A 13,549-nucleotide genomic window follows, 5' to 3' on the forward strand; every position below is an offset into this window, starting at 1 on the left:
TCGTCCCAGATGGTGGAGCAAAAATATTGGCAAAATTTTTCGGAAATGAATTGGTGTCCCTTTCTGTATGCCTCAAAACAGACTACTCTCAAGGAACATACAAAATATTCTCACCATGAGGAAACACGCTTTTACCAATGAAACTCTCATTCGAGGAGGCAAATACAAGAACCACACGTTTTTACCTTCATTCTTCGCTCTCCAAAGAAAACTTCACATGGTTACGCCAAACGCCATTATAAGTATCTAGCCCACCAAGCTGGAGGTTAGATAGATCTGACGTTGTTACTTGACTTCAGAGAAGTCTGATTTATTTGATTTGGTTTTCTGGGTATTCGCAGTAACCCAGCTTGCACGTTTGAACGTCTCACACGTCTGCAACACTGACCGGAAACGTTTTAAAACATTTGGATAAGGCAAAACATATGTGAACTGCAGTGTATCTCCTGTTAACTGATGTAAAAAAAGGGGAGCAGGTCAATAAAAACCATGATTGTGATAGTATTTGTCGAATGTTTGCAACGGCTGCAGTGGGTACAGAGATTTTTGAACTTTCGTAGGAAGCGCGATCAAGCAAGTGTCGAGACTTAACTTACCGAAAAACATCGCCATGACCAGTGACCTTTTCTTTTCGTTTTTGTCTACTGTTTATTGCCATGAGTAGTCAGTCGGCAAAATACCGGCAGTTCATGTAGCCGTCGCAACTGATTATTCTCCTCTGACCGGAGAGATAACAGTACACCTTATACCTATAGGAGGTCCTTCGGTGAAACCCAAAAGCACACAGTGGTAGTGATACATCGCACTTAATCCTTGCGTTCCACAGGCCGGCACCTCACAATTGTCCTAGAGTTGGGACCTGAAGGAAAAATCCTCAGGTTCCCTCTATTAATTTCGAATTTACTGTGAGATACAACATATGACAGTACAACAATATAATCTGTCGCGTTATATATATAATATACAACTTTAGATTTGAACAGTATGCACTACGTGCACACAGAAACGCCGTATAAGTAACGGTATTTAACGCAAACTCGATGTCATAATTGACATCATATTTCATCCCCGATCCGAAAAAAGATTTCCGGCTGAAGAAGTTTTCAACTTCGGAAAGGCAGACAGTGTAGCTGTGAGTATTACTTTTAACCCAACTTTAACCCATGTTTTCACTTGTGCTCTAACGGGTATTCCAACCATGTACGCCACAGCATATAATCAAGGGCGTGGATTGGTACCCCCATCCATCTTAGAAGAATGTTGCAACTCAAGAGGCCGGATTAAAAGAAACGTTTCATTATTGGATACTCTACTCGCAAAGTGTATGGACGGCGTCCTCTGGTGTGCAGCTAGATGTAGTGTTGATGACCTCCGAGGTTTGCTTGGGAGACTAACTAGAAGGGGAATATCGCTTCTGAACCATTGCGTTGCTACCTAAAGGATGTTGTGAACCTCGTCGGTTATTTAGTAGATTAGGCCATTTGTACATGGTGTGGTTCATTCTTTCATTTTTCCTCACTTACGGTCCATCAATTCAAGCGAAGCTCTAGTCACAAGTGCATTTCTGGAAATGCATCGAAATCTGTAAGGACCCCTTACAGCAGATGATTCAGCTGACAAGAAGGGTTAGCAACCGAACTGGAAAGATGGACCAAATACCATTCCCCTTAGGACACGTGATCGAGACTTATCACAAGCGCGACCCAGACAACTTGTTCGCAATATTAACTCGTGATACAAAATCAGTATGCTTGGCTATCAGTGAAACAGTATTGATCAAAATAGTGGAATTAAAGCTAAATGTTCGAAAGATGATCATCTGTTCGGCAAACTTGCCATAGATTTTAAGCAATATTTCGCCTATATATCATTCACATGCTATCGCTAAACATATCGACCTGAAATTACTGCGTAGCTGGTGTGAATGTATGCAGCCAAATATAAGAAAAATGCTTAGAGAATGCATTAGGGTAATCAGTTTGCTGTTCCAAAACCTGAGTGCCCGGGTTAGAGACTTCCTTTCGGTTCTTTGGTGCAGTAAACACGTGCTATTATAGTCACTCACTCTCACCCATCTTAAGGTCTTCAAATCTGAAATAAGTCACCTTGAACCCATTCATTGGATACATGTGAAATTTTGAAACCAAATACTCATACTAGCAGAAATCCCATTGAGCGTACTCTAAGTGTGCCGATGACTGCAATAAAAAAGACCTTTACTCTCCACTGTCATTGTGTTTCGCCACCACACTAAACACACCACCAGGGTGTGCCTCTGATGAAATGAGGCATCCTATCCATGATGGCTGTTGTCTATGTTTGAACTCTTGGTGGTGGACAAAAAATGGTCAGTTCTGGATAGAAGCTGGTGAAACAGAGTTACAGTGATGGGCATTCAGTATTTCAAGTATGAATTTTCATAGAGACGAAAATCAGACAAAATAAGTTCGGTTGTTTACAGGTATTCATTCGTGTAAAGGAGCCTCAGCTCGCAAACCGGAAGTCATACCAACGCCAGTGCAATGCACTGCAGGATCGCCTAGAGTTCCAGATTGAGAGGGTTCGATAAGCTCCTGTGTTCAGATTTTGCACTCGAGTTTCAGAGGGGTCAAAGTAACTAGAATGCGTACAAGAGCAACTTACTGGCTGATTTGCCGAAGAGTTCGCAGTAAAGACGGGCGAATAAGGCCTGTATTTCAGATACAAGATTCGATGGTTTTAAATCACTATGTACCTGACTGACATACGTACATCTGGAAACTATCAAGTGAGACAGAAGGGCCCCAAAAAATAATGATAAAGATGGATGAGAGGCATCAGCGGTAGCATGTTTTCCTCTATCTACCGTCCTACATGCAGCGAATAAGCGACTCGGCTATGTCATTACGCGACGTAGCATGAAGCTACTTTTATTTGTAGAGTCAATGGGTGTAATTTGGCTGAGACACTGCAAAGGAGTCCCAAACCTAGATAAAGGAACGATTAAGGTTTCTAAATAAAGACTGGTCGTAAGACAGCAGTGGTAGACGTGAGACTACTTGAATAGCCCAAATTATAGGGAACCAGCTACCACAGCTATTCCAACTCCCAACCTGCAGGGTCAGAGACTGTTTCTCGAGATTTTATCTGTTGGTCGGCCTAGTAGGAGAGACTCTTTGGGTGTCGAATGAGCAGTACAGCTCCACGGACTACTGTGGTACGCAAACGGCTGCACCACGATGTGATTTTTCGGAATGGCAGTAAACTTCGATTAACGATCCAAACCGGTACATGCAACCATGTTCCGCAGTCGTTATCCTGTTCGCTGGGCTGCCAATTTGGTTATAAACGTTTCGTCACCAACCGAGACGACACTATCAGTGCATGGTGAGTTGGCGGTGTGTAGGCCTTGAGCAGTGCTGTGCTTATGTCTTGTTGACGCAAGGAAGTGGCTGCTGATTATGATTGGTCGTTTGGCTAGCTAGCGAAGACATACGTAAGCAAAAGGATAGCACTGCTCAACGCCTACACACCGTCGACTCATTACGCACCGATGATGTCACAGCAATTAGTGATTAAACGTTTGCCCGACTCAGTAGACGGAACGACAACCATCGGCACAGCCTGAGCTGTCAGCAATCTCCTCTATACGATCCGCATTGGTGAGTGCGGCTAAGGTCTCACGAAGTTGAACCTCCGATTGTATTTGCAGTGGTTGTCGAGAGAGGGAAGTATGCGAGGAGAAAACGCAACTCTGTTGCGTGCTGTTTGCATCCCTCCACTCACTCTTCCTGTGGGTCATCTCATCCGAAAAAGCGAACGGGATTATTAGACTATCTAATGTTGCGGAAAAATGAATGTGAACTCCAATACATAGTGACCAAGTGACAGGTTATACAAACACAACCATACGAATTGCGTGTGAACCTAAAGGGTGTAGGGAGATATTTCATAGATCACCTGTCCCGACCACTATGCGTAATAACAGAAGAATTATTCAGAAAATCACTTGGACAGTCTATTATTGATGTCAGAAAATAATATCATTGAAAAATCTTGTCTAAACATATACAGAACGGCGGAACTTCTGTTGTATCACAGTTGGCGTGCAGTGACCCGAATTTACAGCATAAATCAATAAATGGAGGGTTGATGAGCATCGACAGGCGATATAAGGTACAACAAAACTAACTGTTGAAGAGAAAATATATGTGGTTCTAGAAAGTCATCAAAATGGAAATCACGTTACAGAAAAAATATTAGGTTTGTCTGTAGAATAGGACAAATGAAATAAGATGGCCTGATGAGAGGAAAAGTGCGCTGTACGTTTATCGGAGGGGATGGGGTAAGAAAGACTGAGAGAGGAAGGCAGTTCGCAGGCACGTTTTCGGAAAATAACAGAGATCATACTTGAGTTGAGTTGTTGGTCGTCGCTCAGGGCAAAAAAACAGCAACCGAGAGGGCTGGTTACGTAGAAAAATAAGAATGATAGTTAAATTAGGACACATCAGACGTTTGTACACGTGTCCAGGATTGAACGCCTCTGAAATTAAACTGACATGGAGGTCAGAATGGATGACGGTTTAATAGTTCCTGGTCTGAATCATGTGGAGATATTCTTGTGACAACTTGGCATTGTAACATTCGACGAATGAACCCGCGAAATGGGCTATGAATTTGGTGGTCGAGACTCTAGGAACTATCTGTGAGGACCAAGTAAACGATATTGGTTTCTCTGACCACGAATGCGTTCCAGTTTTCCGGATACGTAGTACAACCTGTGAAGCGATGAAAATGTTGAATGATTTCAGGTAAGATGTTGATACAAGATTAACTTAGAAAGGGTAACAATTCAGTCTAAACCAATTGCAGCTGAAAATTAACCGGTGGCGAAGAGCCAAGCGTTATGGGATTAGAATAAACGAATAATAGTGGCATGTGATGCACTCGCATGCAGCAACGACGCTTTAAGTGCAAATCACGCCACCGATAAAGTGCAAACTAAAAGTACACAAAAGATAACTACTGGGCGTTTGGATATTGCTGATTGACACTGAACAGTCAGCTGTTACTTATCCGTGCGTGCCCATTGATTGGTCCGTAGGACTGTAAACGGCCAGTTCCGTAAGATTCTGTGGAATTCGTCACGAATCATAATGGCCATACGTACATATTAAAATTTCCTTCAAGACGCTCGGAAGTTGCATTTCGGAGGTTAAAATTTAAACCGGGTGTGGGAGAAAAGAAACACCTTCATCGGCGACATTTCTAAGCATTAATGAAAAACATGGTCAACAAAACTGCTATGGCAATGATATTTTTTGTTACAGTTGTATTAGGGAATCGGGATTACACAACACTGAGAATAAGTCACATCGGTGAATGTGAATCAACATGTGTTTACTAACCACTAGATAAAGTAGTGACGAAAAAAGCAAAGTTCAGTGAGAAATGTCAAACATGGTTGATAATACACAAAAATACATGTTGCTAAAGTCACGCCTCCCCCGAATGTTTAAACAACTCCTCAAAAATTGGACATAGGATATTAGTCCATGAGACAACTGACTTTTCATTCAGTTTTCTGAAGAAAGATGATGACTACTGTTAACGACAGGTGATGTTTCCCGATGGTACGAAATCAAGGATCAATAGATACCGGTGCGTCACTGTTGCACAGCCATGTGAATTTGTTTTACTAAAGCCTATGAATGATAAAAAAGGAAGAAGATGGGAAGGCGGGAGCGACCTAACCCTAGACTATAGCAAACATCCAACGTTCCTACAACTCCAACAAACACACAGTTTGGATAGAAACTGAGAGCATCACTGCAGTTGACGTCGATTGGCCACCATATATTTGAGTATATCCAGTCAAGCATGGGTTTCGTTCAGGCAGGCGGACAGGGACGCAAAACTTTCGCAACATCCTTTATCCTTCCCCACCAAGTCGTACGTCACACATCTTTGGCTTTCCGTCAACCCGAACTACACACATAAAACAAAGCCCTTCCTCATGGAAGCATCAGTAAACACCCGTTTACTAGTCATTTTGTAAATTCAAGCTACAGTTCTGAGACCTCGGTGACCAGAGTATGAAGATGTCAGAATGTTTGTCAGTAGAGGTTAAGTCTTGAAGCCACCCATACACGTGTTCTTTGCATTGGTACCACAAATGGCACAATCAGTTCTGGGCAGTGGCCTTGGTTGACTTCACCTGTCACACCTCCATCAGGGCGAGTGCAGTTGCACAACCTCCGGTGTTTCTTCGTGGATTCTGAGGCATGTCATCATCACCACCAGCAGTAAAAAAGCGTACTTGTTGCACATTAGTTATAGCTGCCATAGTTTCGTTCATCGATGATTTGGGGCGGAATGGGGTAGGAACCTGCGCAATGGAGGCGGTAGCCGATATAATTGACGCGTAGATACATGGTTGTCAGTGGACTTTTAAGTGGGGATATTGGGAAGGGGCTACGCATTGAAGACAATAGCTTGGATGCACGAGCATCATTGAGGGCTAGACTGGGCTATATCTGACAATTTCTCTAACCACTGGTATGTCTCATCTCGGGGTCTCATCCAGGGATACGGCAATGACCAGCGCAACTAAGTTTGCCGGTAACGGCTTTCATACTTTACCGTTTGATCTCCACTGACTCGCTTCCAGCCTTCAGGTGGTAATGCGAAAAGAGCCCTTCGACGGAGTCAGTTGACTGGCATACAGAGCACGTGACCATGCCAGCGCAACCTATGGGATATCATCAGTTCACTTATCGTGGGCGAGTAGCCTCTTCGGGAAACCATTTGACGTACGAAAGCGCTCTGGCCTTCTGAATGGAAATATCATCTTTCGCGAGACCACCTGGACCGATATAGCTGCCCAGGTGAACAAATTTGTCTACTACCTCAATCAGTTCATCCGCTTGCATGAGGCCAGTGTTCGAGCCCACCCACTCTAGCACTTTACACTTTGCAGGTGCGAAGCACATGCAAAACCATGAGGCAGAATAATTTAGATTAGTTAAAATTGTTTGCATTACGAAGGGGTCAGATTCAAGAAGAGCTGTCGTCTGGGAATTCGACAACTGTGAGCGAATGTCCTGGAAGCCTTAGGAACCCATAGGCATCATTGGCTGGTAGTAAGTTATCCATAATCATATGTGACGAAGTTGAAGGGTGAAAGTGGAAGAGGGCACCACTTGATGTGGTAAACTTAGGCGCAGGCCTCTCATAGACTTTCACACGTCTTCGACAGTTGGCGTACAGGGCCTTAAGGAGGGTCAAGAATTTATGGAGGATACCCTGGCTCCACAGATACTCAGAGTGCCTGACGGTCTACGGAGTCCGAGGTAACTCTCACGTCACGGAAAACAACCAAAGTTGGTCGCCGAGAGCAGTGTCGCTTTTCCAGAATTTGATGGGGGGTAAAAATGTGATCGATGCATCTTCTTGCATGACGGAACCCAGTTGGTCCACAGAGCACCTTTGATACCACACAGGTCTTCGTACAGCGTCCGCGTACCATTTTTGAAGATGGGAATAGCTGTTGACATGTCCCATTCTACAGGCACCTTCTGTTCGTTCGATATGGTCCCAATGAGCTTTGTTAAGTGGGTCGCCAGGGATTCTCCACCTTCTTTGATGAGGGCTGGATACAGACCGTCCGGTCCTGAAGCCTTCTCACGTTTCAGTACGGATATTTTTGTTCGTTTATTGCTAACAGGCGGAGGGGAGCATAAGACCTATCGGTCAGTCAAATGATCCAGCACCGTCTGCTTGTGTGGTGGAAATGGGTTGGGGAGGGACATCGGTGGACACAGAACTGGGAGGGTAAATGATACTTCCCGGTTGCCCATGCCGAGGAAGGGGTTTTGTTTGAGGTACCCCGATTTGATCCTTTGATTCGAAAGTCCGACCCACAACGTAGTGGGGGCGCTGCCCTTAGCCTTCGACCCGCGAGGCAACGGGTAGTAGGGTTTCTTTGGAGACCCTTCTTGAAGCCTGACTCAATTGTCAGACCTGCTCGGCTGCGAGGGGTTGACCCAACCCGAAGGAGCAGGGAGTAAGGCATTACTGTCTCACTCCTGATGCGGCTGCACGCAGCAGGTGCTTTTTGAACAGCACCGGATTCTTTGGTTTTGGAAATAATTCCACCGCATTGCATAACGCGCCGGCGGTCACTGTCAACTGTTGGACGATCGGAGTGTGCGGTTTTTACGGCCGACCTTTTCTAACCTGTCCTTCCTCGGGGGAAGGCAGCATCGCTGCTTCCCCAAATATGGACATGCTGGTCGTTGGGAGAATGCATTACTACCTCCACGCTCCTATAGCAGAGGAGAGTACGACTTTACCCCCAGACCACTTCGTAGCACGATTACTCGTAATGTCTCTGCTCTTAGTTTGACTACTCTTCTTTGGGCTTCCTAGCATGGTTGCACCCTGTGGAACAAAGTTCCAGCCAATGTAACCAGCGGGTTTGTTGCAGCACTCAAGCCTGACCACCATGTCAACGTCGCAGCTTTAGTTCGGGAGAGGGATGTTCACCGACTGGCATGTCTAGCAGAATGCGTGAAGTACATGCTAAAGATTTGGATGACCTCGTTCGGTTGATTTGGTATCTCTTGCAGATATACAAGACATTCCGGACATATCTTAATAGGGTTCCCTGAAGGGTTTAACACATGCCACAGCCGTTTTTAACCATTCACCATCTGACGTTCCAAGTGCTGAAGATAACTTCTCAAACGTGCACAAAGCCACCAACATAGTTAAGATACTTAAAGGCTTAATTCTATTTAGAACGTCGGATCGGAAGCACATTAGTCCACTTGATCCATCAGATTAAACCAACATCAATACACCAATACTAGTATTTTTCCACGCATGACGCGGAGTAGTGGAGTATTCCACCTTGCTCTCCCTGCTGTGGGGTGGCTGCTAACCTTTTATTACTCGTCCAACCCTCTCCGTGAGTTGGTACTCGCATCCCCGAATAACCGTACACATTGCAACGTATGTTCGTCGATTTTTATCAGAGAACCACATTTCGAAGCAGGTGTCGTGGGTTCCAAATTCGTGAATCACTTTTCGATCTCACCCTAAACACGATAATCCTATGATAAAACAGCAGTCATATAATGCAGGGCAAATGGAGACAAATTACGCCTAGTCAGTTCACCTATATCTTATGACGAAGCTGATCTAGATGGTACTTGGGCAGTCGCTCGCGGATATTTAATTATTATGACCTGGATGGCTTCCTTGATTGGGTTCACATTGGCACCAATAGCTTGCATGCAGCATGACATCAGGCTCGGCGTCAACCATCTATGGTTTTCATGCATCCAGTAGTTTGACCACTGTTGACAAGCAGATCCGAATAGGACACCAGCCAATCGTCATATAGCTTGAGTATGAAAGATAATGCACGTGCAACAAGCGAGGTGTTCGTGTCAAATCCTTTTGGATGGTTGACTGAACGTGTGAGCACGATAGGCACCGTTAGTGTTAACAAAGAAGGACCCGCCCTTGATGAGACGTCCGCTTATTGTTTATCTTACCAGTATATGTTTGATCGAATGAATCTGCTAAACAGTGATTAAAAATCACAAGATGAGGTAACAGTCACACCCGCACAGCCCGCACGTTCACCTGAAACTCCAACAAAGTGGCATTCAGGAACTCCATTGATGATGTCGAAATGAGCTAGGATGTCATCATTACATACGGTTGCTTGGTGCTCCTTACCCTCTAAGTTGTAGTACGATGGATCCCAATTACACCAACTTCTGCTCGCCTGGAACAGAGGTATTTCGGAGTTTCTTCAAGGTGGCGATTAGAAATGGATCTACGTTTTTGCGTCTTGCTTTTCTTAATGCAGTTCATTTAGGTTTCATTGAGAGCAATCAGACCTATGGAAGTTGGTCGGTGGGGAGCTATCCTGAAACCGATTAAAAGGGGCCAGAAAATGGGCTTCTAACATACGCGTATCCTTCGGTGTACCCATTGCAGTTGTATTTCTGAATGAGCACTATCAATAGCAGTTCATGGACCAAATTGCAAATTGGTTGCAAACGTCTCATCAATGGTTAAGGTGGTGTTATCAGTGCGTTGACGTTCGAAGTGCGTGGTTGTCGCACGTGCATGGATCTATATGGGGTCTACCCAACCAGGTTAACCATGGCTGACCATTAATCGTTTGGCCTGCCTTCTGTTTGGTGGGAGTCCGAGTAGCCCTGACATTTGGCCTCCTCGGTCCCCTCGGTTCGTTTGCATCCACGGCGAGTCCTGTCTCTTGGTCCGTTGGCCTGATGGCCGAGGTTGGCTCAGTGCTACGATGAGTTGGTGGTCCCTCGGTCGTCGCGGTACGTAGACAGTTTCTATTTCGAAATGCTGGTTATTTGAATCCTTTGCGTAGTATCATGTTTCTTCCCTCCCATGTCTTGTACTTCCGCGTGCTACGATCCTCACGTTTTGTAGATTAAACTTGTATGAAAATAAGAGATGAAGGGTTGCCTCATCTGATGGCTGCAACCTTCTCATCTATGCATGCAGAAAATTTTATTTCAGTTTATCCAATATCATACATGTTGCAGCCCGTGCAGTTGGTTCTTTACACGAAGTTGTTTTTTACGCCTTGCTTAATCTTGTCGTTTGATCTTGAGATCAGTTTTCCCAGTGTAGCGGTTGATTTGTGGGCTGTTGGAATGTTTCGGCTGTGTTTGCCTTGCAGTGAATGTGTAGGACTAACCGTTTAACTGACTGGCCTTGATGTTCCTACTGTTGCCAGGGTACCTTCCTCCAAAAAGCTAATTCTGATAAGGTGCCTAGAGTTGCTTTGAAATACACAATAGTGACTTTCTTTCCGTATGGGTTCTACTGTTCTACTAGTTCGGCAGAGTGAATGCAATTCCTTTTGAGGTTCACAGAATGGTTACTGTGGTAACTTGGCAAAGGGCCGGTGTCTTCTGATATACACACGTTTGAAGAGCTTCGTCCGTGTTTCTGTTCACTAATACACACAAAATGGTATTCAGTTTTGTTTTAAATTTAGAATGTGAATTTGATATCTTCACATGCCGCGCTGAGCAGTTGATGTGCATGTTCAACCGCATCCCGTCTCATAATAGCAAGGGTGTCATCAATATAGTGTGCCCAGAGCTTCGGTTTAGTGACTGGTAGCACGGCACGTACCAGTTTCTGAATTAATGCTTCGGCAATGAGTCCAGAACCTGACGATCCCTGTATCGTCCATTACGTTGACATTTGTAATTCCCCACGTTTATTCTGTTCCTTTTTGTAACCCCCGCTCCATTTTTATGTTTAGTGCGTGTACATGAACTGGCGTTTGTTTGTCCTTACCACTTCACTCATGTAGCCTTGAGGTCATCCAGCCATTTGTGGTCGACTTTGTGCACGTGTGACTGTCTCACGTGGGAGCCTGTTTGCTCATTTGGTTCGTACTTTTGTAGTTCAACTAGACCATTTGTTTTGGACGAGTATCTCCTGTCGAGGTTTGTATAATTTGTGAATTTATGTCTCATATTAATAGTACCGTATAGAAACCTAGCTCCGACTTTGTCTTGCCTTCCCAGCGGTTCTGGCATTACGCGTCACTCGAAGATACCGTTTTCTCGTTACAATCCCATTAGAGATCTTTTCAGCAGTTTTTACGTTTGCCCCCCCCCCACCCGAATTTGAAGTATTTATCCATACACGGGTCTAAAAGCTTCCAAATACTTTCTAGTTTCACTGTTTCCGTTGTATTTGGATTCTTCTGAAGTCGGTCAATCACGGTCTGCCTGGCACCGTTGTGGTCGATTGATGCAAATAGAGCGGTGACCTGAAACGAGAGCATAAATTCGTCGTCCTCTATCTTGACGCTGCAAAGTGTTCAGCATTTTTATAGAGTATCCTGATTCGGTAATCAGATACTTCAATCTCCTCCATGAGCCTTTTGCCAACTTGTATGCTACCGTCATTGGTAGTGAAACAACATGCCGGAGTGGAGCTCCAACCTCATTAGCTTCGATCCCCACTGCAGCCGCGATAGGCTCTAGTATTTGTTGTTACGTGCATACCTAAGGCGAGATGGCACGGATTTACTGACCGGAAGGTACGTGGTTCGAACCCGACCTCCGCATCTCGATTTCTCCTGTCTAGGCTTGGGAAGTCTGACAGTATCCCAGCCCTCGTGTTTGATTCGGGTTGCATGGCAGCTAGGCACCGAAAGGGTGTTAAAGACGAACGAGTATTTTCTATTTTATCTGATCTAAAGCTAACCTGTTGGCAGGATCGGACAAGAACAGACTGCTGATGTGGTGTTGTTTATGATATTAGTTGATGCTTATAGAAATCGACCAGTAGATCTAGGTCAGTGGCGTAGATTTTTACCGTGATGCTTTTTTGGGGAGGGGGGAGTTAGGCAGTTATTTTTTGGGCCAGAAAGTATCTAATTTACAGTGCTACGGCAAACTGTAATGTGGAAGAAATCTGGATGACCAAAACTGGCTCTGACGGGGTGGTAGACTGAAAGAAAATTGCTTGCTAATTAGAATAGTCGAATAAGTCGGAATTTCCAAAGGGCTTCTGAATTCGCTGCATTACTTTAGGGTGAATCCAACACCCAAGGATCAGTCCGCAAAACTCCAATGTTGGTGAGGGAAAGGCCGGATGAAAAAGTTCAGTCAGCTTAGTTGAAGATATAAAGAAGTTGAAAATATCACATGAATCTCACGTCAACGTCGCCAAACAGAGATAATACACAGAAAGCAGAACGCCAATCAGAGCAAAGTACATTATCAATTAAAAAAGACTGACTCACCGAAGGCTGCGACACAATGATTCAAAAGTCATATTCCAATTATTTTTGTACATTCCCCATAGTTGTGCAAGTCGAAAGGGGTTCTTTATGGTGAAAATACGTTCGCCTTCGTCAACCCACTCCACACAGGCTACGGAAGAATTGCATTCTGAGCTATCCTCCCCTAGTCCACCCTCAGGGACAGAAGATTGATATTTCTCATTAGTTTCCTTTTTCTCCGAAGGTTCACGCAGAAGCTTCAAAATAAATTGGAGTAGGTGCAAACGCTTTGGCCCGTGACCACCAGTAGTACGAAAATGTGCTCCCGGTCGAACGTTGGACTGATGGAAACTTTTATGCTTCAGTGTTGGTGAAGCATCAAATGCATAGGGAGATGGATCGATTGTCGGGGCTGAGGTAATGCCTGACGTGTATTCCTCATCCGTATTTGGTAAACTGTGGCTGTTACATACCATATGTTCGCTGGATGCGTAAGCTTCATTCGGGAAGAAATGTTGTTGTACCGAATCAATAGAGCCCGTGCTGATGGTTCGAGTGTGGCACGAGATCGGTTTGCTGTCTGTTTTCGAGCGTTTTCCATTGCGCAAAGATGATTGAGCGCACCGCGGAGTCCAGCGCTTTGTGAGACCAGTACCTCGAACCAAAGGATATCTTCTGTTATCAGGCTCATATTCCAACGAGTGTGAGAAACGAGAGGATCGGAAGAATCTCGGCTTTCGTTTTCTGCATGTATCCATGGGAAGA

General features: G+C 44.7%; 1 protein-coding gene across 1 annotated transcript in view; it reads right to left on the bottom strand.

Annotated features, from left to right (window-relative positions):
• Nucleotides 1-3,990: 3,990 nt before the first annotated feature.
• T265_02854 (hypothetical protein) overlaps nucleotides 3,991-13,549 on the bottom strand; it is a gene marked incomplete at both ends in the record, with an annotated part of 17,068 nt that continues 7,509 nt past the window's right edge. The window contains 2 exons of the mRNA XM_009167198.1: nucleotides 3,991-4,757; nucleotides 12,806-13,549. The exon at nucleotides 12,806-13,549 is cut by the window's right edge and continues 460 nt beyond it. Coding sequence (XP_009165462.1) covers nucleotides 4,679-4,757; nucleotides 12,806-13,549 — 823 coding nt within the window. The remainder of the gene's footprint in view (nucleotides 4,758-12,805) is intronic.

Source organism: Opisthorchis viverrini, assembly GCF_000715545.1.
Source record: "Opisthorchis viverrini unplaced genomic scaffold opera_v5_37, whole genome shotgun sequence".
NCBI lineage: Eukaryota > Metazoa > Platyhelminthes > Trematoda > Opisthorchiida > Opisthorchiidae > Opisthorchis > Opisthorchis viverrini.